Here is a 25,126-nt window from a genome sequence, read left to right on the forward strand (position 1 = left end):
GTGTAGTAGGCTATAGCATCTAGGGTAGTGTAAGTACACTCTATGATGGTCACACAATGATGATGAAATCACCTAGTGATGCATTTCTCAGAACTTATCCCCATCATTAAGTGCTGCATGACTGTACTATGATTGCTTAGGGGAACTGTCTCAACTGCCTCATTCATGCCCCCGTAAAATCCATTATCTACATGATAGGCAAGGTATGTTTTTCAGTATTCCCCTGTTAAAATGTCTTTCTACTGTACATAGGATAAACTCCAAATTCTGATCCTGGCCTTCAAGGCCCTGTGTGATCTGGACCCTGCAAACCTGTCCAGGCTTAGCTCCAGTGTTTGTCACAATCTGGCTCCTGGCCTTGCGTTTGGTTTTTGAAAACAATACACTCATCCTTGCTTTAGGGCCTTTGTTTTGCCCAGGATTCTCTTGCTGACTTCTTTGAATGTCTGGTTTTTCTCCCTTTCTTTCTCTCTCTCTTTCTTTCTTTCTTTTTCTTTTTCTTCCTTCCTTCCTTCCTCCCTCCCTCTTTCTTTCTTTTTTTTCTTTCTTTCTCCTTCTTTCTTTTTGTTTGTTTATTTCTTTCTTTTCTTTCCTTCCTTTCTTTTTCTCTTTCTCTTTCTTTCTCTCTCTTTCTTTCTCTCTCTTTCTTCCCTTCCTTCCTTCCTTCCATCCTTTCTTCCTTTTCTTTCTTTCCTTTTCGGTCTCCCCTCCCCTTCTCCCCCCTTTCCTTTCCCTCTCCCTCTCCCTCTCCCTATTCTCTTCTGTTTGTACAGGAAAATCTTTATCTCCATTTCCTTTTTGAAGGACAATTTTGCCAGGAATAGTATTCTTGCTTGACAGGTGCATGCCACCACACCTGGCTGAATGGCTGGTTCTTATCATCTTTTGAGGCTTAATTCAAATGTCAGAGGCCTTCCCTGATCACACTACCTAAAGTAGACTTTTCCCCCATCCACTGTGTTATTCACCATCATGTTATTTATCTTAGTGCATTTCTAGCATGTTTCACAATCTGCAATTACCTTGCTTATCTGCTGTTTATAGTTTGTAAACCCCACCTGGGTGTTAGCTACTTAAAGGCAGGAATCTTATCTGTTTTGTTCACCCCGAAGTCCTATGATAGCACCAGGAACATAGTAGGTTCACAGTAGATATTTGCCAGATGAATGGATGAATGAAAAAGCTAGATGATAAAATATCCTTAACAGAAGGATATTTTTTAAATCTGTGGGATTCCAGGGAAGGGAGCTGCTATCCCTGAGAGCGTCCAGGAAGACCTCTCTGTCAAGGGCCCATTTTCGATAAGCAGTAAAAGGTGAACAAGATGTTACCAGGAGGTGAAAGGAAGGAAGAGGATGAGCATTCTCACCTGGAGGAATAGACACAAAAGCCCAGAGTACGAGAATACCAGTGTGCTTGGGAAGTTACAGTGGTTCTAGAAGGCTGGAGTGTAGGATGGAGAGAGGCAGGAGGTGAAGTGCCCGTGGCCCATCCCCTTGGTTCCTTGAGCTGGCTGTCTGGATTTCTTATGTGGTTGTTCCTTTCTTTGTCCCCTTGAATTATTATATCCCTTTTTTTGTGGCAGGAATTTCTGCCCAGCCACATTCAGGACATATCTGAGGAAGAAAGCCTTCACTGTGCCACTTCAGAAATATATATATGTATATGCTATGGGCTGGGCACAGTGACTTACACCTATAATCCCAGCACTGTGGGAGTCTGAGGCAGGAGAATTTCTTGAGCCCAGGAGTTCCAGACTATACTGGGCAATATAGCAAACCCTGTCTCTACAAAAAAAAATTATTTTAAAATAAATATACACTATGAATGATAAAGAACCTTTGCATTATTTTGTTTATTTGATTTGCTTGGTTGATATTAAAGAAAGAGTCCTCAATTTTTCTGAAAATTTTTCCTCCCTGCCTTAGAACACAGAAATAGCTTTCATTCCTTAAAAAACAGACAGGGAGACACTTTAGTTAATAATGAAAAGAATAGATCTGGGGCTTTTTTGTCTCAGTCCCAGGGGAAAACATCTTCCTGGGGTAAATCTGAAGGAGGAATGTGTCTGGAAGTTCTCCAACACTTCTTGCTCCTCCCACACACATACCTCAATGCCTTTTTGAGAGTCTAAGGGCAATAATCTCAGTCACGGATCCCCATAATCCTTCAGCTCAGAGCTGAAGGAACCTGCATGGGGCTTGCCTTACTGTAATCAAGTAATTGTTTTGCTAGGCTGCAAGCTGAGGAGGACAGCAGGGTACAGGACATGGAGAGTTTATAGACAGAGGCCTGGGTTTCGGTCCCGACTCTGCCACGTCTTGCTGTGTAATGCTGGGCAAGTTACTTGAGCTCTCTGAGCTTCCATTTCCTCCTCTGTAAAACAGAAATAATAACAAAGCTCACCTGGCTCAACTTGTGGTTATTCCTGCCTAAGCTTCAGTTTCTTTCCCATGGCATCTCCAAACCTGAGATAAAACTCCTCTGTCCTTCCTGGATTGGACTGCCCTGGATGGTCCTTCCTTCACTGAACTGAATTTGTGATAAACTCTGAAGTGCTGCCGAAATGTGAAGGATACAGCCCCACATCAGACCACCAAGCTGAGGTTTTGGCCTGCGCCAAGGATGAAGCAGGGTAGCAGCTCAGAATAGAGAAAGACAACCCATTTCCTCCCTGGTGTCTAGGAGGAAGCGAACTCCACACTAAATGATGTTGCAAATATGCCCCAAAGTAGTTTTAATTTTATTGGCACTGATTTTAATTTACTCTTTAGGCCCCTGATTGCAAGATGAACTGCTGGCTGCTGGCAAGGGGACAGCCCTTCATCATTCTGTTTTAATTAAGGTTCTTAAGTTTGGAAGGAAAGAACGGAGATGCTCTCCCCATCCCCCACCTTCTATTCTCATTCCCAAATTGTAATTAAGGGCCCTACATTTGTGACACACACCCCTTGGTCTGGCACAGCCACAGAAAAGTACCTGGTTTTACTGTTGGAAAAACTGAAGTTGCATTTGTTTATTCATTACTTCACTTATCCTTCCATCAGTTCATTTCTTATTCATTCCTTTGTAAACCTTTAATGATGACCAGGCCTTGTTCTGGTCCTGTGGATTGAAAAAAATCAGCAATATAAGATCCCTGCCCTCAAAGAGCTCGCATTCTGGAGGGAGATGAAAATAAAGGATTATTATGTCATGTAGTAAGTGCCATGAGAGAGATATATACCTTGAATTATGAGAGCACAGAGGAGGCTGTTAACTCAGCCTGAGGGATAAAATAAGGCTTTTTGAATTGAGATTTTGTACTAGTCAAGATGAATGATATTAGCTTTTATAATAAACAATCCCCAAATTTCAGTGGCTTAATACAGTGAAGATTCACTTCTCGCTCACATCAGTCTGATGCAGATCAGGTGACTCTCCTGGCTGTTCTCTTCTAAGTGTTGAGTCGAGGATATAGGCTTCTTTCTTCTTAGGATATCATCATTTTTCACATACAGCTACCCATGCAGAAGCGCAAGAGAGAATGTGTGTGATTGTGTATGAGGAGTTTTATGGGCAGGTCTTGAAGCTATCGTCATTGCCCACATTCCATTTGATCCCAACCAAATGGCCAGGGGGATAGAAATGTCAGTAGGGAAGAGATGCACAATTTAATAAATGGTGTTGAAACAGTGAAATATAACCCTTACCAAGACCATATAAATTGAAACTGAAACAAAACATTGAAAACTAAACAACAAAACAATAAAATGGAAGCAACAGTAAAATAATTCAGCCAGGAAACCGCAAAAGAAAAGATTGATAAACTGTGTCAAAAATCAGAAATTTAAAAATTTCTACATGAAAAATACATGAACAGAAGTAAAATAGAAAGACAAATGACAAAAGTATCTAAACACATAAATGTTAATTTCTATAATATATAGCTTCTCTAAGTCAATAAGAAATAAAACCCAACAATCCGATTTTTTAAATGGTCAAAGGAAATGAACAGAGTTCTTAGAAAAGAGAATGCAAATCACTTTTATTATTTATTTATTTATTTTTTTTTATTTTTTGAGATGGAGTTTCACTATTGTTGCCCAGGCTGGAGTGCAATGGTGCAATCTCAGCTCACTGCAACCTCTGCATCCCGGGTTCAAGCAATTCTCCTGCCTCAGCCTCCCGAGTAGCTAGGATTACAGGCGCCCACCACCACACCCAGCTAATTTTTTTTTGTATTTTTAGTAGAGACGGGGTTTCACCATGTTAGCTAGGCTGGTCTTGAACTCCTGACCTCAGGTGATCCACCCACCTCAGCCTCCCAAAGTGCTGGGATTACAGGCGGGAGCCACCATGCCTGGCCGCAAATCATTTTTAAGCATAAGAAAAGATGCTTAACTATACAGTAAAAGATAATTATACAGTACTAAGAGAAATTCAGATTAAAACTAATCTTAGGTATTACTTTTCACCCATCAAATTGGCAAATATCAAAAAGTTTGATTCTACCTATATTGTCAAGGTAATAGGCTAGGAGTATTCTGCACTTCTAAGGTCAATCTGTCACTATTAATCAGAATTGCAAATGCACATAGGATCCGGGAATTTCACTTCTAGGAATTTATTATTTTATTATTATTTTTGTTGTTGTTGTTGTTTTTGAGAAGGAGTCTCGCACTGTCACTAGGCTGGAGTGCAATGGCATGATCTCGGCTCACTGCACCCTCCACCTCCTGGGTTCAAGTGAGTCTCCTGCCTCAGCCTCCTAAGTAGCTGGGATTATAGGCACCCACCACCACACCTGGCTAATTTTTTGTATTTTTAGTAGAGATGGGGTTTCACTATGTTGGCCAGGCTGGTCTCGAACTCCTGACTTCATGATCTGCCCGCCTTGGCCTCCCAAAGTGCTGGGATTACAGGCATGAGCCACCGCACCCGGCCAGGAATTTATTTTACATTCAATTGTATATGTGTGAAATAATGTATATACAAATTTCATCACTAAGTCATTCTTTGTAACAAGAAAAGATTGGAAATACCTTAAATGTTTATCGATAAGTAACTAGTTAGTTTATATGTGGCTGTCACAAAGAGTGAGGTAACTCTTTATTAATTAAGAAAGAATCGCCTCCAAGATATATTCAGAGAACAGCAGATCTGAATGGTGTGTTTATGGTGCTACCACTTGTGTGTTTGGAGCAGGGGGTTTGGGTGTGAGAGGAAATATTTACTTGTATATGCACAAACTGTCTCTGGAAAGATATATGCAAGCCTGATAGCATTAGCTATCTCTAGGGAGCAAAACTGGGTGACTGGTAGAAGGGAGATTTTTTACTATAAATTATTTTATATCATTTGACTTTCAGATTATATGATCAATCAACATAATTCAGGTGCTGGTTCTTTAAAGTGAAGTCACATCAGCTGCCAGGTGTCAGGATGGGACAGTGGAAGCCACACCTATATGGTTATCAGAAAAATGTAACAAAATCACACTTGTACCCCCATAAATGTATACAAATAAGTTTTTTAAATTTAATTGTTTTCAAAAAAATTTAAAAGTAAAAGAAAAGCTAGGTTCTAATTCTTGCTTCTTCACTAACTTGCTGGCCAACCTTAACCAAGCAACCTCCCCACTCAGAGCAGGTCTGAGAAAGGTCAGAGAAACTGGTTTCCAAGGCCCTCTCTAGCTCTGACATTGAGAGATATAAACTGTAGCTTTCCTTACACATTTCTTAAATCATCTTTCTACCTCCTCCTTTCCTGTGCAGCTCATCAAAAGCTCACAGGAAAAGACAGACAATTGAAGAAAATAAAATTGTGAAGATGACTTTTATAGGGCTCCTGTTGAATCATTGTGTATTCCACCTCCAAAGCTGAAAATGATGAGTTTAATATCACACAGAGCAGTGCATCTTGTATCTCCCAAAAGACAGCTTATGCTACCCAGAGAACTGGGAGCTTGGCAAGACACAATTTTTCACTCCAACTCTGAGGCAAATGAAATGACAGTCATTGAGCCCACATTCTAGAAGCAACATGGTTTTCATTTGGTTTTAACTTCATTTAAAAGCATCCCAAGGAGGGAGAATCCTTCTAAATGTGCACTTTTCTTCCTTCCCAGGACTATGTACTAGAAAGGGGATGGAGAGGTGGCCAGATTTTGCCTTGGCTGTTTCTAGTGTTGGCCATTGATGACAATAAGTTAATTGTGCAAGAGGGCAGGAGGCCTGAGTGTCAGTCCCTGTTATTCTGTGAGCTTGGGCAAGTCCCCTCCCCATGCGGGTCTTCCCTTATTCTTAGAAAGGGTTAATGCATATAAGCTGCGCTGATACATAAGAAGGGAAGATTGGATTTGAGGGCCATTGAAGATCTAATGGCCTAAAAATCACCCCACCCCCCACATCCCCTGTTGCATTCAGTCCATTACAGTATGTGGAGCAATCTCTCTGGGGTTGTTTGTTCAATCATTCTGCATGTAGTTACTGAGCATCCTTTACTTACAGGCACTGAGCTCTTTATAGACAATCCTCCTACTTTCAGGGAAGGCTAACAAATAATACCGTAACAACCAAGAAAGTGCCTTAAATATGTGTAAGTAGAGAGCAGAGGTAGACTGGTCAATGCCATCTTTACAGACTACAAAGGCATTTTCCTTCATGCATTATTTATATGCTGTTGTGGGGTAGAGCTGGCATCATGACACAAGGCTAACTAAAGAGTTAACTAAGACTTCATATGTAAAGTTCCAAGAATGGTGTTGGGCATGCATTATTTATACAGTAAGACAGTAATTATTATTTTTTATTTATATTACAAGACATCATCAAGAAATATAGTAATTATTATTGCTGTGTTTGATTCCCAATATAATGCTCTGAGGTTTGAATTAAAATACCCATTTTTCAGATAAGAAAGCTGAGGCTCAAAGTGGGGACATGATTTACACCAAGCTTCCCAGCTACAAATGGCCAAGTTGGGGCAAAACTGCAACCAGGCCCAAAGTAAATACAATTGTGTTACCTGAAAGGTATTTCTCATTAATCAGAGAAATAAATTCCACTAATGTCTAGTCATGAATGTGTTAGCTGTTCTGAGTAAGTAACATCATGACTTAACCCAACCTAAATTTCACTTTTTCTGAAGACCTCTTAAAAGGGATGCTAATAGTAGTGCTTTCAGACCCTGAGGGAAAACCATGTTAAAAGTGAGGAGGAATTGATCCTCACCTGTCTTAAACCCTCCCCTCACATTGCAAATGGCTGCTAAATCTGCTGACACACAGGGTCAGCTTGATGTGTGTGTGTGTGGGTGGGTGGGTGTGGGGGTGTGTGTGTGTGTAGTGTAGTGTCTGGTCCCTTATACACAAGCTCTATGGCCCAGACTTCTCATTTGTTATCCTTTCTCTCAACAGAAAACAAGCCTGGAGTTTTATATTGACATCCACGCCCACTCCACCATGATGAATGGCTTCATGTATGGCAACATCTTTGAGGATGAGGAACGGTTCCAGAGGCAGGCCATTTTTCCCAAGCTCCTCTGCCAGAATGCTGAAGACTTCTCCTATGTAAGCCAGGAGTTCTCTCTCAGCCAGCCCCAGCCCCCCAACACCCTACCTCCCTGTCTTCCTTCTCACTCAGTTCAGTTTGCTTTAAGCTCCACGGGACATCTAACTCTGTGCCAGGTATTGTGTGGGTGATGAAGATAGAGGTAAACAAGATGTGCCCATGTCCTCAAGCTGCTCATCACCAGTCAGGGTGGGAGACTCTTTGAGAAGGTAGCATTTTGGCTGGCTGATGAGCTGGCATTTGTTTTTGTTTTGGGGTTTTTGTTTTGTTTTGTTTTGAGACAGGATCTCGCTCTGCCGCTCAGGCTGGGGTGCGGTGGTATGATCATGGCTCACTGCAGCCTCTATCTCCCAGGATCAAGTAATCTTCCCACCTCTACCTCCTGAGTAGCTGGGGCTACTGGCTAATTTTTTTTTTTTTTTTTTTTTTTTTTGAGACGGAGTTTCACTCTTGTTGCCCAGGCTGGAGTGCAATGGCATGATCTTGGCTCACTGCAACCTCCATCTCCCAGGTTCAAGTGATTCTCTTGCCTCAGCCTCCCGAGTAGCTGGGATTACAGGCATGCACCACCACACTTGGCTAATTTTTTGTATTTTTAGTAGAGTCGGGGTTTCTCCATGTTGGTCTGGCTGGTCTCGAACTCCCAACCTCAGGTGATCCGCCCGCCTTGGCCTCCCAATGTGCTGGGATTACAGGCGTGAGCCACCACGCCTGGCTGCTACTGGCTAATTTTTTAAAATTTAGTTATTTATTTTGTAGAGACAGGGTCTCACTATGTTGCCAAAGCTGGTTTCAAACTCCCGGGCTCAAGTGATCCACCTGCTTCAGCTTCCCAAAATGCTAGGATTACAGGCATGAGCTACTGTTCCTGGCCTTCTTTAATGGAGTTGACTCTAGCATTAACAAGAAAAAGAAACTCACTGAGCACCTACCACATGTCAGACCTTTCCTCAGGGTCCGCTTTTACCAATCCCAGTTCTTTTGTGTAAGCACACCCATCTGCTAACAGAGGTCATATGCCCACCATTCTTTTCTCCATGACTGCTTCTCAGCCTCAATTTTTTTGTAATTGCTGGATGATAATTTCTATCCTGCCTGCATTATAGCTTCCTGGAAGGGCAAATGCAGTTTTTGATATAAAAGTTCTTTGCAGGCAGTAAAGACTTCAACAAACTCCAGAGACAGTTGCTGTTACCACCCATCTCACATGCTGAGAACTAGAGAGGCTGTGGGGTGGGAAAAACTCATAGCAAAAGCAATATTGAAAAAGGGCAGGAAGAGAAGATAAGGAGGGGATCAGCATGTGGTGTAGCGAGAGAGCTTTTGCACATTTTCCTTTGTTTTGATACTAAATCTCTGGGGCCTGTTATTTCCATGTGGCCAGAGGGGCAGAGGCCCACAAAGGTCATAGAAATTTTTGAAGTTGATGAGCTGAAAACTCACCTGCCCATTGCTTCAAGCCAGGACATTAGTGGAGATGATGAATTTCTCTGTGTGGTAAGATGCACTCTGAATCCCAGAACCTTTGAATGTCAAACCAGGAAAGGAATTGGCAGATTATTTAGTCCAGTCCCCTCTTTACACCTGAGAGTAAAGAGTGGCCCCAGAAAAGATGAGTATTCAGCGTAAGGTCACCCAGCATTTAATGATAGAATCAAAGCAGGTAGCTCCCCACTTGCAGCTGTGGGGCAGAAACAGCCATGCCTTTTTCTGTAAGAATCTCTATAGGATGGCCCTGTCTATTTGAGACCACTGCAATTTCAGAAAAGAATGTGGCCTCCTTAGTCCAAGTTCCCTGGAAGGCTGGGTCGTAGGCCTCAGAGACCCTCCTCATGCGGGTGAAGTTTCCAGGGACTACAAAAGGGGCGCAGTGTGAGAGCCTTATTTCTGGGCTTGCCTGATGTTTCTGCATTGCGGCCTCCTTAAGGGTGGGAGTCAAGGTCATCTCTCCTAGTCCAATTGCTGTCTCTTCTCTTCCCTTCTCTTCTCTTCTCTGATCCTCAATGCCCAACTCTAAAACAGGAGAGTTGGAGTTTACTACATGGATTTCAAAGGTCTTTCAGATCTGACATTCTATGATTTTCTGATTTTTCCTTTACCTTAAAATAGGCACACATACACACACACACACTTCTCTGTTTCTTTCATAGTCTTTCTGTGCCTTTCTTGTATTGGTGTTTATCTCTTTTCCTTCTTCCTTTATCTCCTGCTGAATAAGATATATATTCTCTTATTAAAACCATGGTCTGTTCATTTGCTTAAATTTCCATGGGTTAGCATAGAATGCCCTTCTAACCCCAAGTGAACTGACCCTCACAACTCTGTGAAAGAGATATCAGTTTCACCTCCAAGTTACAAATGAGGAAACTGAGGCTAAGACAAGTAAGTCAACTTGCCTGACATCATGCATTCAGTGGGTAGCAGAGCATGTCTTTGAACAGAGGACTTGAGAGTGACATGCTTGTTCATTTCTCTATCCACTGTGATGAGTGCTGTCAACATCTTAGTAAAGAAGCAGCCATGATCGCTATGCTCTAGTGATTCTGGACATGAATCAGCTATCCCTAGGGGAAGCAGAGTCTTTGGTTTTCTGGAGTCACTTAGTTCTGGATTCAGATTTGTGCTGTATCACTTACTTGCTCCACCTCTATGAGCAATCTCATATGCCTCATCTATAGAGAGGACACCTCAGTTTCCTCATCTATAGAGAGATAAAATGTGAACACCTACTTCAAGTGGTTATTTTGAAGCCTAAATGAGATACTGCCTGGGAAACAATATCATAAAATTGAAAGCACTGCCCAAATTTTAGGGTTTTGTTTTTGTTTTTGTTTTGTTTTGTTTTACTTTTTTTCTTTTTGAAGAATAGAGCCATCCCAGCACTTTGGGAGGCCGAGGCAGGCAGATCATGAGGTCAGGAGATCAAGACCATCCTGGCTAACACAGTGAAACCCTGTCTCTACTAAAAATACAAAAAAATTAGCCGGACGTGGTAGTGGGCACCTGTTGTCCCATCTACTCAGGAGGCTGAGGCAGGAGAATGGCGTGAACTGGGGAGACGGAGCTTGCAGTGAGCCAAGATCGCACCACTGTACTCCAACCTGGGTGACAGAGCGAGACTTCATCTCAAAAAATAAATAAAATAAAATAAAATAAAATAAAATAAATAAAACAATAATAATAAAAAAAGAATGGAGACATGGTCTCACTATGTTGCCTAGGCTGAACTCACACTCCTAGGCTCAAGCAATCCTTCCACCTCAGCCTCCCAAGTAGCTGGGACTACAGGTGCACACCACCATGCCAGGCTCCAAATGTTAGTTCTGATTATCATCAAAATGTAGTTGCTTCTTTTTCCTCTGTCTACTTGTCCCTGCTCCCTCTCTCTCCATTCATTTTTCCACAAATATTCGTTGAGTTGCAGTTACTGCACCTCAAGAACTCTGCTTGTTTCTGTCATTAATTATGTTTATTTAATCAGTCCTTATAATAATCATGTGATAAGGGGCTAATATCCCACTCTTCAGATGGTGAAGCTGAGACCCAGAGGTGTTGTAAAATTTGCTCACAATCCAATTGCCAGCAGGTGCCGTGATTCTCTCCTCCCTATTCTGTCTTTCACAGTCCAGCACATCCTTTAACCGGGACGCTGTGAAAGCAGGAACTGGCCGTCGCTTCCTCGGTGGACTCCTGGACCACACTTCCTATTGCTACACCCTAGAGGTCTCCTTCTACAGCTACATCATCAGTGGCACCACGGCTGCTGTGCCCTACACTGAAGAAGCCTGTATCCTTAGTCCCCACCCAGCCTTGGGCCAGCCCTCATCCAGTCGAGAGTATCCAAGTCTGACAGGTCAGGAAGTAGGCCCCCAGCTCAGGTAAGGGCTGAGACTCTCAGGTGAGGATGGAAGTGCTTGTTCTTCTGGTGGCGTCTTTGGATTGTCCAGTTTGCCTCAGCCCTTAGTATGACACTCCCACCCCAATTGCCATGTTCCAAATCTTTCCCAGGCCAACCGGACCCATGGCCTGCCCATATCTTACTCTGCTTCCATCTCTCTCCCCTCTCTTCTCTCATGATGCAATGAGTCCTCTGCCATCTAAGCTATGCAAGTCCACAGGCTGGATGACCACCCCCAGGGCTGCTGAGGAAGAGCTTGATGATCTTGACTCCTTCTAACCCTGAACATACAAATCCATATTTTCTCTTTTCATCTTTTGTCTAACCTGTCCTCTCCCACTTTCTCTTCCCTCTACTCACTATTTCCCCTTCTACTTATTTTTCTCCCCCTTGTTCCCTCTCCTTCTATGCCCTCCTCCTCCCTCCTCACCTGTCCTGTGCTTCTCTTTCCTTACTTCTTTTTCCCCCTCCTCCCCTCCTTTCTGTCCTCTCTCTCATCCCATCCTCCTTTCCTCTCTTTCTCTCGTCTTTGCCTGTCTTCTGTCTTCCTTGTCTTTCCCCTCTCATCCTCTGTGCATCTTTCTCTCTGCCTTTGCATTTCCTTTGACAAATTCCTTTTCCTCTTAGTTTCTTCATAAAATTTCTCTGAAAACTCCCAAGACGTCCATGATGAAATTAGAAGTTATTTTCTTGTTTGCCTAATTTTTTAGGGATTATATAGTAACTCTAGTTTCCTGAGTGTTGATTTTAATATCAAGGTCACTGCATCAGAGCTATAACAGATCGTGGCAGATTCTGCTTTCCCTTATCCTTTGTTTTCGGGTTGATCTATGTCTCCTTTCCTAACACTTAGTTTTCTCAGAGAAGTGGAGGGAGGAGGAAGGAACTTTAGATGAAATAAACTCTGTATTTCTGCAAATTCCCCCTCCCTGGAAGTAGAAGTGCTCTTTTTAGCATTTTTTCAACCCTTGATGAGTGTTTATGGAATTCCTCTGTGCAGGAAAACATCTTTTCTGAAAGTGGCATGACTTAGGGCTAGTCCCACCAGCCAGTTGCAACTTGGTGGCTCTGTTTGTATGTGTGTGTTTGGGAGGGTTGGCGGTATGGTGTCCAGGTACCTTGCCAGGAACATTGGAAGTAGGGCAATGGCCCTAGAAGGAGGGGCTGTCAGGGGGTAGGCCAGGTGTTAGAGCAGTGTTCCACATCCTGTTGGACACAGAGATATTATGATTGGAACTGAGAATTCCCTATGGACAGTCATCAAGACTGAAAGTCATCTTGCAGTCTGCTTTAATACCCACCTGACTCAGCAAGGCCAAGGGAGTAGGCTCTGCTCTGAGGAACAGGGTCTGTGGGTTCCAAAGTCCTGGCCACCTGTTATGTGCCACACTGCCCCTCTTCATGCCCCATACACACATTAGATGATGTATATGGCCTATGGCTTCTCCAGAATCTGCTAACTCCTATAACACATGCATATGCTTCATTCCACATTGTACTTGCTTTGCTCTCCCATAATATTATGGCAAAGGGACAGAGAGCTGCCTGGAATAAGAGTTTGAGCTTGTGCACTAAAGGGGATTCTGCAACCCTTATTCATAGTGAGATGAGGGTCCCTCCAGAGGATACCTGCACTTAGTTTGCTGTTGTTTTTTGCTGTCCAATCTGACAGGTTCTCCTACCTTTTCTTAGCACTTCTGACATGCTTTTGTCTTAGAAGAAAATGTGTTTCTTAGTAGAAAGCCCACCCTTGGTTCAGGCCCAAGGTTTCCACCCCTCAACAGCCAACCCTCATTTATCAAAAGTAAACACACCATTAGTACATACCAGGAATCATAAAAGGCACCTAGGGTAAAATACTGAATAAAAAGGCACGGTTCCTGACTCACAGAACTTTCAGTCTACTTGGGGAGACAGAAAAGGAAAGAGATCATTACAATATATATGATAAATTCTGGTGGAGGAATTCCAGAAGGCTCTGGGACATTTTCATTTGACAAGTATATATTGAGTGCCTGTCATAGGTCAGGTAAAGTTCTAGGCACAGGGAATGTAACAGAGAACATACTAAAGACAAGAATGTCTTTACATGGGGGAAAGAGGGAACTCACACGCAGTCCTGGGAGTCAGGGAAGATTTCCCAGGAAAAGAGACATCTAAACTGAGATTTTTTGTTTGTTTGTTTTTGAGATGGAGTCTCGCTCTGTCACCCAGGCTAGAGTGCAGTGGCAGGATCTCAGCTCACTGCAACCTCCGCCTCCTGGGTTCAAGCGATTCACCTGCCTAAGCCTCCTGAGTAGCTGGGATTACAGGTGCACACCACCATGTCCGGCTGATTTTTGTATTTTTGGTAGAGATGGGGTTTCACCATGTTGCTCAGGCTGGTCTCGAACTTCTGACCTCATGATCCACCTGCCTCAGCCTCCCAAAGTGCTGAGATTACAGGTATAAGCCACTGCACCCGGCCTAAACTGAGTTTTTAGTATGAACTAGTAAAACTGGGTGAGGGTGTTGTTGAAGGGAGGATGTGGTAGACAGAGAGGGGAGTACAGAAGGTATGGGCAGGAGCTGTAAGTGGTCCCTTATGGCTGAAGGACTTCAGACTCAATGATAAGTCTGAAGTGGAAAGCTGTAAGAAGTTTGATCTTGAATGTAGACAATGGAAGGACAGATTCGAGGGGGCCAGTATTGTAGGCAGGGACACGCATTAGGAGGCTGTTATAAAAATCCAGGTGAGAAATAATCCAGGCCAAGACCAGAATGGTGGCTGTAGAATATTTAGAATGTGGAACTGAGAAGACTTGGTAACTGACTATTTGGGAGTGGCAACAGGGAATGGGAGCTCGTGATTGGAAGGGGTTAAGGTGAATAGAGAGGCTATGCACAAGCTGAGCAGGCCATGATACTGACGGACCTACCCTGCCTTGTTCTGTCCTCTAGAGGATGAAAGGAGGAAACAAACTGCACCAGGGAAGCTCAGGCTGATTCAATGCATGCAAGGGTGATTTAACCTGGGTTCTGTTTGAAATACTTAAAAAAAAAAAAAAACAACAACAACTCTCATTTCATAACAGAGGGAGACTTCAGGGAGACAGATTGTGATCTTTGTTGGCTGCTGGCTCCATGTCCCAATCAGAAAAAGAAATTACATGGTCTGATGGGAAAGGCAATGTGGTCTGGGAGAAAATGTCCTCTAGACCAGGAATCAGGAGACCTGGATTCTGATGACAGCACCAACATCATCCCCTGAGAGCACCGTTCAGCAAGTCCTGTAACCTGTCTGAGGTGAGCTTCCTCACCGTTACAAAGGGACCAAGGACATTCACACTTGTCTAACCCCTGCTGTGGGAATTAAATAGAGATATTTATTAAAATATCTCTTTGCATATGGTATTATGCAAACAGAGCAGACTTTCGATTCAGACATATCTGGGTTTGAATCCTAGGCTCACCCACTTACTAGATGTGTCACCTTGGGCAAGTTGTATAACCTCACTGGGCCTCAGATTAGTTTCCTAATCTGTAGCAGGAGGACATAATAATACTTAACCTCACCGAGTTGAAATGAGGTTAAAGGAAATAGCTTGTGTGAGTGTGCACTGTGAACTAAATATTAAGTGACATTGAAAAGGTTTATGTGACTGTGAATGAGGACCACTGTCTGTGTGAAAGAAGATAGATAGGGCTGTTACAGCAAGAGATCAGCAGCTGTTGTTAGGGTTTGTAGGGCAAAGAGCATTGGTGGGGTCATCACAGTTGAGGATCTTGTCTTGACCACAGAACAGTGACTGGTTCACACAGTGGGAGATGTGCCATTCCATTGATGGAGTTTCTTGTTTCTGTCATCCAGGGTGCCCCCTTCCTAGTATCATGGAGGCCAGACTAGCTAGCTAGAGGATACTGGATGAGTATAACATCAGGAAGGGCTGGGGATGCAGAGAATCCCAAGGGATATTTCATCTAGGTCCAGAATAGTATCCACCGCTCCACAGACCAGAGCATATGTGTCCATTGGTTCAGTTCTTCTCCTTGGAAAAGCACCAGCCAAACATGACCAGGGTTTTGCTCTCTGACTTCCCTTCTCCACTATATCTGGGAAATAAAGAAATGGACATGGTTGTTGGTGCTTACCTGGCTGTGTGACCTTGTACTGGTTATCTCACCACTCTGAATCTGTTTCTCGATTTGTAAAATAAAAATAGTCCTCACTTCGCATGGTTATTGGGAGGGTGAAATAAGGCACTATATCTGCATTCTCCTAGTACTGCCTGGCATCTGGTAGGTACTCAGCAAATGTTCTTGTCTTGACTTGTCTCAGCCCCATGCAGCCTACATGGCTTTCCTTCTGTTGGTTGAATCTTTAACTTGACAATCTGGCTTTGGAACTAGCAACTAGTATTTGAATTCTGACTCCACGCTATTACGGGTTGCCTCCAGCAAGTCTTGTCCCCTCTCTCAGCCTCTGTGTGTAATACTTCCTACCCATCAGAGTTTTGTGGAATAAAATTATGTGTGGACTTGATCACTATTCTAGTTCCTCCCAGCTGTGACATTCTAAGATGTTCCTGATTCTAAAATGTAAGTTATATAATTCCATGCTTAGATGAATTGGATCAATAATCCATGGATTATCAATATTCCATGTTACCGATAATCCATACTTTTTATTGAGTTTTAATATTCAGTGATTCCATGAACATAAGAGTTTCTAATTTAATAGGGAAAATCAATACAAAAGTGTCCCAGGCAGCTAGTCAGGCCAAGCCAATAGCTACTTTCATTCTTTTAGTTTAGGGGTTCTTAACTGAGGGGCTTACAGATGGCTTCAACAAAACCCTGTGAACCATTTAAAATGTATGCAAAGCTGTGAGTAAATATGCAGAGTTCATTTTTTGGGAGGAAGGCCCATAGCTTTCAACAGAACCTAAAAGAGAGACATCCTCAGAGGCTTCTGCCATGGCCGGTGGCCTCTTGGCCTCTCTCCTGTCCATGCTGTGGCAAGAATACAGCGCTGCTGTCAGAGTCCTGAGTGTGAGTTCTCTTTTGCGTCATTCTCGCTGAGAGCCCTAATCCCATATTTAACCACTCTGAACCTCAGTTTCTTCATCTGTAATGTGAGGGTGATTATTTATATCACAGGATTGTTGTTAGGGCTACATGGGAGAATGCATGCAGATAAATCACTGGGCGTATAGTCTGTGCCATTAAATATTAGGTCCCTTGCCTTTCCTTCCTGTCATTTGTTGTTTTTGTGAAATGATAAATTCCTATGAATTTTGAACCATTCTTCAGGAAACCCTATTTACATTTTACTGGCCTGCCAAGTAATAAATATGCTCTGTTCAAACGATTTGAAAAAGAGGGAGAGAAAGGCTAAACTGGAATCATAAAGTAACCCAGAGCTTATCTGGCATTTGTTTATAGTCTGGTTACAAGCCAAGAGGAAATAGCTCTTTGACATAATGGATGAGAAAAACATTGGAAACAGAGACCTTGGGTCCTGAGCAGACTGGTTTCCACCCAGGCTTGTAGCTGTGGACACACTGAAATAAGAAAATGCTGGCTCTTAAGGGGAAGGGTATGGCTGATGTGGTCAAGAGAAGATGCTGAGATATCAAATTCAGTTAATTGGGTTAATCTCATTTCAGAGCCCATATATGCCTTGCACTGCATCCTCTGAAACCTACATCAGACATTGAAGCTATCGTTTATTTACTCATCCATCCAACCAAACACATTAGACACTAGAAAAAGACAGATGAAAAAAGCTTGGTCTCTGCTTTCAAGATGAAGACAGTTTTGAGGGGAGGGAGAAAGGTAGACAGACAATAGCATCACAGAGGGATAAAAGTTCTGGCAGAGGGGATCTCTGCTGGTTGGGGAAGCAGTGGGAGTCATCTAACCCAGCTGGGGTGGTGCAGGAGGGAGTGGGAAGAAAGGCTTCATGGAGGAAGGAAACTAGGGCTCAGACTTCTAGGATGAATGGAATGCAGAGGGAGAAGTACGGGGGAGAGCCCAGATGCCAGAGAGAGGATGCTACATCCAAAGGATTGGAGGGTAGCTGGGGCTGGGCCAGAAGCAGCAGGTGATTAATAAATATAGGCAGAGCCAGACCATGGAAAGAAAGAGAAAGATTTGTGAAATATGTAACAGGTACATTGAACAGGCAGTACTCACAAGGTGCAATTATGAAACAACTTTATTTTTTGTCTCCCATTGGCTTTATAGATAGATAGATAGAGATTATAAATCTAGAGATATAAAAGCTCTGGCAGGCCCCATGAGTCTCCAATCACTCTCAGGAAATTACAAGTTCTCTAATTAATTCTAGTCACAAAACAGTCTCAGTTTAGCAATGACTATGTCTGGTCCAATGAAAAACATCAAACCTCTTCAAAGTAAAAACCCTCCCCAACCTGTAGCTCAGACCTGTCTCAAATAGGCTGCTCATGTGACCTAGGGGTTAAGGTCTGGCTCACTTCTGTTTCAATGACTTGGCTTCCCAGCCTTTCCCCTCAATCTGGGTAACAGTAGCTGTTCACTCCTCCAAGGTTGAGCAAGGTGAGGGAGAGGAGAAAAGGAATAGGGAATAGGAAAGGTCTTAGGGGACTAGTACTCTCATGAGACAGCACGGGCAGTCCCTCACAAGCTTCTTTAGACACACCCTCTCCTGATGCTTGAGCTCTGTTGATGTGAGCAGATGTGTCTGCTCAGTTCAGTTGCTTATGTTTGCTTCCTAAGCCTCTGGTGATCTGATGGTTTACCTCTGTTGGGGTCACTATTCCCCTCTACTGGCTCTCATGTCTGAAGGTGAGCTAAAGATTGTGAAACTGGTTTTCTGGGTTACTTTTGCAAGTCCTGCATGGTGGTTTCATACTTCACTCTGAACTGTGATGTCTATAGTCTTGGGATCTCAGCCGAAACTACAATTTTAAAAGTCCCATTTTAACATGTTCCAATATCTAACAGGTAGGATTGAGTATTCTTTTTTTTTTTTTTTTTTTTTGAGACAGAGTCTCACTCTTGCCCAGGCTGGAGTGCAGTGGCGTGATCTCAGCTCACTGCAAGCTCCGCCTCCCGGGTTCATGCCGTTCTCCTGCCTCAGCCTCCCGAGTAGCTGGGACTACAGGTGCCCGCCACCATGCCCGGCTAATTTTTTTTTTTTTGTATTTTTAGTAGAGACGGGGTTTCACCATGTTAGCCAGGATGGTCTCGATCTCCTAACCTCGTGATCCATCCACCTTGGCCTCCCAAAGTGCTGAGATTACAGGTGTGAGCCACCATGCCTGGCTGGATTGAGTATTCTTGCTGATTGTTTGGATATGGGGTAGAGGAAAGAGTCAAGAAAGATGCCCAGTTCTTGATTTGAAAACAATATAGGGCTGGGGGCGGTGGCTCATGCCTGTAATCCCAGCACTTTGGGAGGCTGAGGCGGGTGGATCACTTGAGGTCAGGAGTTCGAGACCAGCCTGGCCAACATGGTGAAATGCCATCTGTACTAAAAATACAACAAAAATAACAACAAAATAGATGAACTTGTTGGTGGGTGCCTGTAATCCTAGCTACTCGGGAGGCTGAGATAGAAGAATCACTTGAACCCGGGAGGCGGAGGTTGCGGTGAGCTGAGATCATGCCATTGCACTCCAGCCTTGGGGACAGAGCAAGGCTTCATCTAAAAAATAAATAAATAAATAAAAAACAATATGATAGATGATAGCTGGTAAGGCCAATCATTTAGCTACAGACTATTGGAGAAAAGGGTTGGAGAGGGGGATATTTTGAGCTCTGTATGTAATATATTGAGTATAAGGGGCTTATGTAAAATCCAAATGGAAAAGTTTGGTTGGCAGAGGGCTCTATAGGCGTGATGTTCTGGACACAGGCCTGGGCTTTGGATAGACTCAACATAGATTTTTCTACGAGGTACTATAAAGTCACAATGAAGAAAAGATTTTCTTGGTATACACAGTCAAGGTGGGCTTCTGCTTGATAACTTGGTGAAAAGAAAGCTAGACTGTGGGTTAAGACCCCAGTTCCAGTATGACCTTTTGCCTCTGACCCCCTCATAAAGCTATGTGGCCTTGGTTAAATCACTTCACCTCTCTAGCTAAAGCCTGATACTAGGTGAATGCAAATGAATGAATGAATGAATGAATGCAAATGAATGAATGAATGCAAATGAATGAATGAATGAATGAAGTGGAAGCAGGCCTCACCCAGCATCTGCTAATCCACTTGGATCAAGAACACAGCAATGAGTTATGTGATCTCTGCTGTTCAGAAACAGTATCGGCATCTGTATGTGGTTGGGGATGGGTACTGCCTAGATATTTGTTCTTGCCAGAGAGCCTTCACTAAATTTTCGGTGGAGGACAGAAGAGTAGGAAGCAGTCAAGTTTCACCTATTGGTTGGCATCTAAAGATACCTAGGTACTTCCTAGTTCTTGTGTGTCATTCCCAAGGTCAAAGCTTTCTTAAGATTCATAAGTTAAAAAAACTTGCATCAGAGGGTTTTGGGAACTGAAGTCTAAACTGTACTGAAGTCTGTTGATTTTTTTCTCCTCCCTACAGACATGGGTTAGAGTTTGATCTTTAAATATAAATCCTTCGGATTGACTATCTGGCTGAATGAATGACTAATAATAATAGTAGCAGTAATGGTAAAAATAATAATATTGAGAATGTGCTTCATGAAGAGGCTCAGGTCCCTGCACTAGAGCATCAGCTTTGCCTGTAACTTGTGACGTAAGTTTGAGGAGGTCTGTTCCTTGCTTTGGGTCCTAATTTTCCTATCTTTAGCATAGAAGATGAAATGATGTGATCTTTAAGTTTATTTCCAGAAACACAGAGAATCATTTGATTTGGGCATTTGAGATAGTATCTCCATTTCACAAGTAGGGAAATTGAAGCCCAGAAAAATCAACCTACATGCCCCAGGCTGCACAGCTACTAGTGTTAGAGTGGGAATGTAAAATCCAGATTGATCCAGCTCAAAGTGTGTGTTCGCTCCACTCTGCCTGCTAGGTTTTTATCTAACCTTCCTCCCTGCTCTGTAATCTTCCCAGTTTCCCTCCATTTCCTGTTGGACAAGAGCCTTTTCTGAACCCTGTAGAGGTTGGGACCTACCAGTCAGCCCTTACTCTCACCCCTCTCTCTGATCGGCATCCCTAGCTTTGACCTGTTTACAATCCCTGATAGCCCAGTTGCAGCTCTGCTGGATGCTGCCCAGACCCTCTCTCTGCAGTGCCCGGCTGAGCTGCTGCCTGTTGTGAGCCCTGCCTTGGGCTGACTGCCTCTCACCTCCAGATCAAAATGTGCCCCTGATTTCTGAATGTCTCCTGCCCAGGCCTGGAAAACCTAAACGTTATTACCTTCCCCTAGCCTCCCTCATCCCCTCAAATGAGGTTTCTAAGGGTTTTATCTGCTGTTGTCAAGTTTATGGCCATAATTCGAAATGCTGTTAATATTACTGTCAGCAGAGAGCTACAAATTACAAAGTTGTAAAGTTACTTTATACTGATAACTGTCACCCTTCACTAGCAGCACCCGCAAGCCTCCATGGAAACCAAGTCGATGATAAAGAGAGTTGATATTGTTTCAGGATTATGGCTGTTAGCTGATGGTCAAAAGAAATCCTGGCTGGTTCCTAAGTAACTTGAACCTGTTTGTCTATATGAATATTCCCTTCAACTTATGCATATAATACTTGTGTTCCCACCTTCTTATTGCACAAGTGTGGGGAGAGCCCAAAAGTGGAAAGACCCTTTACCCAAGATTAGCTCCAACCAGTTTCAGGTTTAGGTCTAACTTTTATCAGTCCAAGGACAATGAGAGGGACTGTCTGCTATGTTGTAGAAGCTTAATAAATAATTGTTGAATGCATGAATGCCTGGAACATTTGAGGGGAGCTTAATTGGACAATAATTGGAACAAAGATATTGAGTCATTTCTGCCTTTAGAGTAAAAAGAATAAAACAAAAGCAGCTTTGGAAGTAATGATTTGGGGAAATGAGGTTTCCTGTGCAGTAAAATGGTTTAGGCATCTTAATTGACACTATTAAGTTTGATATTGATCAACAAGGCAATGTGTCAACTCCCACATCCACCACACTACCCTCCTGCCAAAATTGAAGCTGATTTTGGCTGCATTCACATAAATAGATTTGGGGAGTAAGGAGGTGTTGGCCTTTCTTTGCCCTGCTATGTCAACGACCCTAGGAACTCTGTGTTCATTTCTGGCCCCCACTCTATGTCGAACATTGATAAAATGGTGCACAGGTCCTGAGGCATCAGGTTGGAAAGGGAAAACAAATCTAGGTTTAACAACTGCCCTGGTTTGCCTGGGACTGAGTGAGGAGTTTCCCAAAACAGAGGACTCTGTGCCAAAACCAGGACAGTTCTCAGCAAACAGAAATGGTTGGTCACCCTACCCAAAGCTATGATATATGAGGAACTGGTAAAAATAATTAGGGGTATTTTCTTTGGCAAGAAGACATTTAGGGGCTACATATTTGCTTTGGTCAAATCTCTAAAGTAGCGGTCCCCAACCTTTTTGGCACCAGGGACCAATTTCATGGAAGAAAAATTTTCAATGGACCAGGGTTGGGAGGGGAGATGGTTTCAGGATGAAACTGTTCCACCTCAGATCATCAGGCATCAGTTATATTCTTATGAGAAGTGCACAACCTACATCCCTCATATGCATAGTTCACAATAGGGTTTGCATTCCTATGAGAATCTAATGCCACTGCTGTTCTGACAGGAGGTGGAGCTCGGGTCATAATGATCCATCACCTGCCACTCACCTCCTGCGGTGCAGCCTGATTCCTAACAGGCCACGGTACTAATCCATGGCCAGGGGCTTGAGAACCCCTGCTCTAAAGAGCTCTCATGAAGCAGAGGGAGTAGATCTGTTCTCTCTGGCTCTAGAGGCGAGAACAAGAGCCAGTGGGGGATAGCTCCATTCTGAACTTTTATGGGGAAGATAAGGACAGGGAGGGTCTGGAATCCAAGGCTACACTCACTGAGCACCTATGCTGCACCAGGCCCTATGCTGGTTTCTGGGGATGCAGAACTGAGTGGCTGTAGCCTATGCATGGTGAGGTTCCCAGGTGGTGGAGGAGATGGGCAGGAGAGTGACTGCAGGACAGTTGTGACAGATGGGAACACAGGACATGGAGAAAAGGAGCATCTAACCTAACCTTGAGGGGATCAGGGGATGGGAGGAGGTGCAGGAAGGAAGCACCACCACTTTTACCAAGTCTAGAAGGATGAGAAGGGAGCAAAGGGCTCTGCAGGCCGAGAAACTAGTGTGTGCCCAGTCCAGAGAGCTGCTTTCCTCCTGTGGAGATGTCTGGGCCTTAGGTGTGAGTTAGGGAGTGAGAGGCAATGAGGCCGGAGAAGGCTATGGGAACCAGCTAGTGAAGCACCAGTGATCTACAACCACACCAGTGCTGCCTGGAGGTCACTGTGGCAGCAGCAGGCAGGATGAGTTGAATGGGGTCAGTTGGAGATAGGTGAACATATCATAAGCAAATGCCACAGCACCTCACCAAGTAACACCCGCCTGCCCTTCTCACTCTTTTCATTTTTAAAAGGATGTGTTCCTGGGAGATTGGCTCTGAAAGTAAATCTAAGGATCTCCTTCCTCCTGATTCCCCTCGGGAGCCCAGATCCAGTTTCTCAGATCATACTGTCTGGCCAGAAGTTTGGGATATCTCCTAGTGGAATGTTGGGTATTGGACAGTGTTTTGATGTGAGATTCATGAGCCACATACTTTATTAATCCAGTCTCTGCTGCTGACTTGCTGTGATCTCGAGCAAATCACTACCCTGCCCGAGATCCCATTTGTAAAACGAAGGGTTTGGACAAAGGACCTCCATCCTTCAGGCTCATTCAAAGAGTTTATTTAATTTAGATCTAACATTTATTGAACATCTACTACGTGTAGGACACGGTCATGTTAGGATTTGCTGTGACCCCTGGGGCCACAGGGCCATTCTCTACAGGACCACCAACTCTCCCTTTCTTTCAGAAAGATGCTAAAACTAGCACCTCATACCTCACTTCAGGCTGCATGCCCAGCCAAGACATGCTGCCTGTCTGGGATTTCTTATCCATCAATATTTTCCTCAAGATGATAAATGTGCTGCCAATAAGAGGAGGCAGCTGCCAACTCTGTCTGAGACAAGGGCCTTTAGCTGGGGTTGTGGCCGTGCTTGGCTTGTTGATGTGTCTCAAGAGACAGGAGGTGGGAGTTGTGGCTGGGAGGGATGCAAGTTGGAACTTAGAGGGAGGAGGAGGTCGGGACCACTGCTCTCAATCCATGCAGTATCGGCCATGAGTCAGTGGAGAGGAGAGAGAGAGGAGATAAAGGATGCTTGGATGTCAGTTCAAAAAAAAAAAAAAAGAAAAGAAAAGAAAAAATATACATATTTTTATGGTATTTATGAAGCTCCTGCAGAATGCCAAGACCTGGGTAAGCCATCCAGAAATAAACAGCATTCATCAGTGTATAAAGTGTATTCGGAACCATCATTTCATTTGATCCCCACAGCAATCTGTAGAGATGAGTATTATTATCTCTATTTTACAAACAAGGAATTCAAGGGTCATAGAAGGAGGTGCATTTTGTCTCTGTGTTCCTATCCTAAGCCAGGACCAGTCTCAGGCTCTAGAAGTACAGAAACTCAGAACTGGATTAAGAGGAAGCCTGTCCAGGTGGAACAGTGCATAGGTGGTGGGGCAATATCCTCACAGAAGCTTGAACTTGTTTCTTCTGATATTAAATCCTCTGATTGCTCCACTAAAATGCACTTTCTTTGAAGAAATCAGCCATATGATTGAGAAGCTAATAGCTGAAATATAACAGATGCCATTGTTAATAATAGAATGAAGTAAGCATAGCCTTTGGAGCCAGGCTGACCTGAGTACAAATCTCGGTTCTGCTATTTATCAGTTGTGTGAACTTAGGCAAGTGACCTAATCTCTCTGAGCCTCAGTTTGTCCATCTGTAACGATGATTATTATATTTACCTCACAGTGTTGTTTTGAGTAGATGGAAGCAAAACAAATTCTCAGGTGCCTAATAGATTACCTGGAACATAATAAGCACTCAATAAATGATGCTCTTATTATTATTATTACTAGCCAAGTACCCAGTTGGATGAAATCTGAATAATAAATTCCTAGGTTATCAGAAGAGATGAAATCTGTTTGGATTATAGGTTTCATGGAAACTTCCATGAAGGGTTCTTAAGATTCCTAAGAGGTTCTTCAGATTCTTAAATAACAGCTTTCTTAAAGGTGTGTTCAGAGTACTCTGATATCCCAGTAGAAATCTCTGTCCTTATGTACATAGTTTGGAACTTTTACCAGGACAAATTCACTTAGGATTAGTCTCAGGACTCAGTCTACAGTTAAGATCTGTGACTAAAGCCAGGGTTCAGTCTGTGACTGGGATTTGGTATTTGATGCTCTGCTAGAAACAGCATATATTAGCCCTGCTTAGTCTGGTGTTGAGGAAACATGTCATGATAAAGAGTTAAGACACTCGGGCTCTCATCATGGAATTTAAGAACTGGAAAGTCCAGTGATTTTAAGTTTTTAATGTGAATATAGACAGCTGACACTTCATCTGTGCCAGTTTCCCACTCTCCCTACTGCACCTACCTT

The 25,126-nt window shown here is 43.3% G+C and overlaps 1 protein-coding gene across 3 annotated transcripts in view; it reads left to right on the forward strand.

Annotated features, from left to right (window-relative positions):
- Window positions 1-25,126, forward strand: part of AGBL4 (AGBL carboxypeptidase 4) — a 1,546,465-nt gene that overhangs the window by 1,470,668 nt on the left and 50,671 nt on the right. For all 3 annotated transcript variants that reach the window (XM_063712471.1, XM_063712476.1, XM_063712485.1), the window contains exons 10-11: window positions 7,400-7,552; window positions 11,178-11,340. In XM_063712471.1, coding sequence (XP_063568541.1) covers window positions 7,400-7,552; window positions 11,178-11,340 — 316 coding nt within the window. The remainder of the gene's footprint in view (window positions 1-7,399; window positions 7,553-11,177; window positions 11,341-25,126) is intronic.

The sequence above is a fragment of the Pongo abelii genome, chromosome 1 (genome assembly GCF_028885655.2).
Source record: "Pongo abelii isolate AG06213 chromosome 1, NHGRI_mPonAbe1-v2.0_pri, whole genome shotgun sequence".
Classification (NCBI taxonomy): Eukaryota; Metazoa; Chordata; class Mammalia; order Primates; family Hominidae; genus Pongo; species Pongo abelii.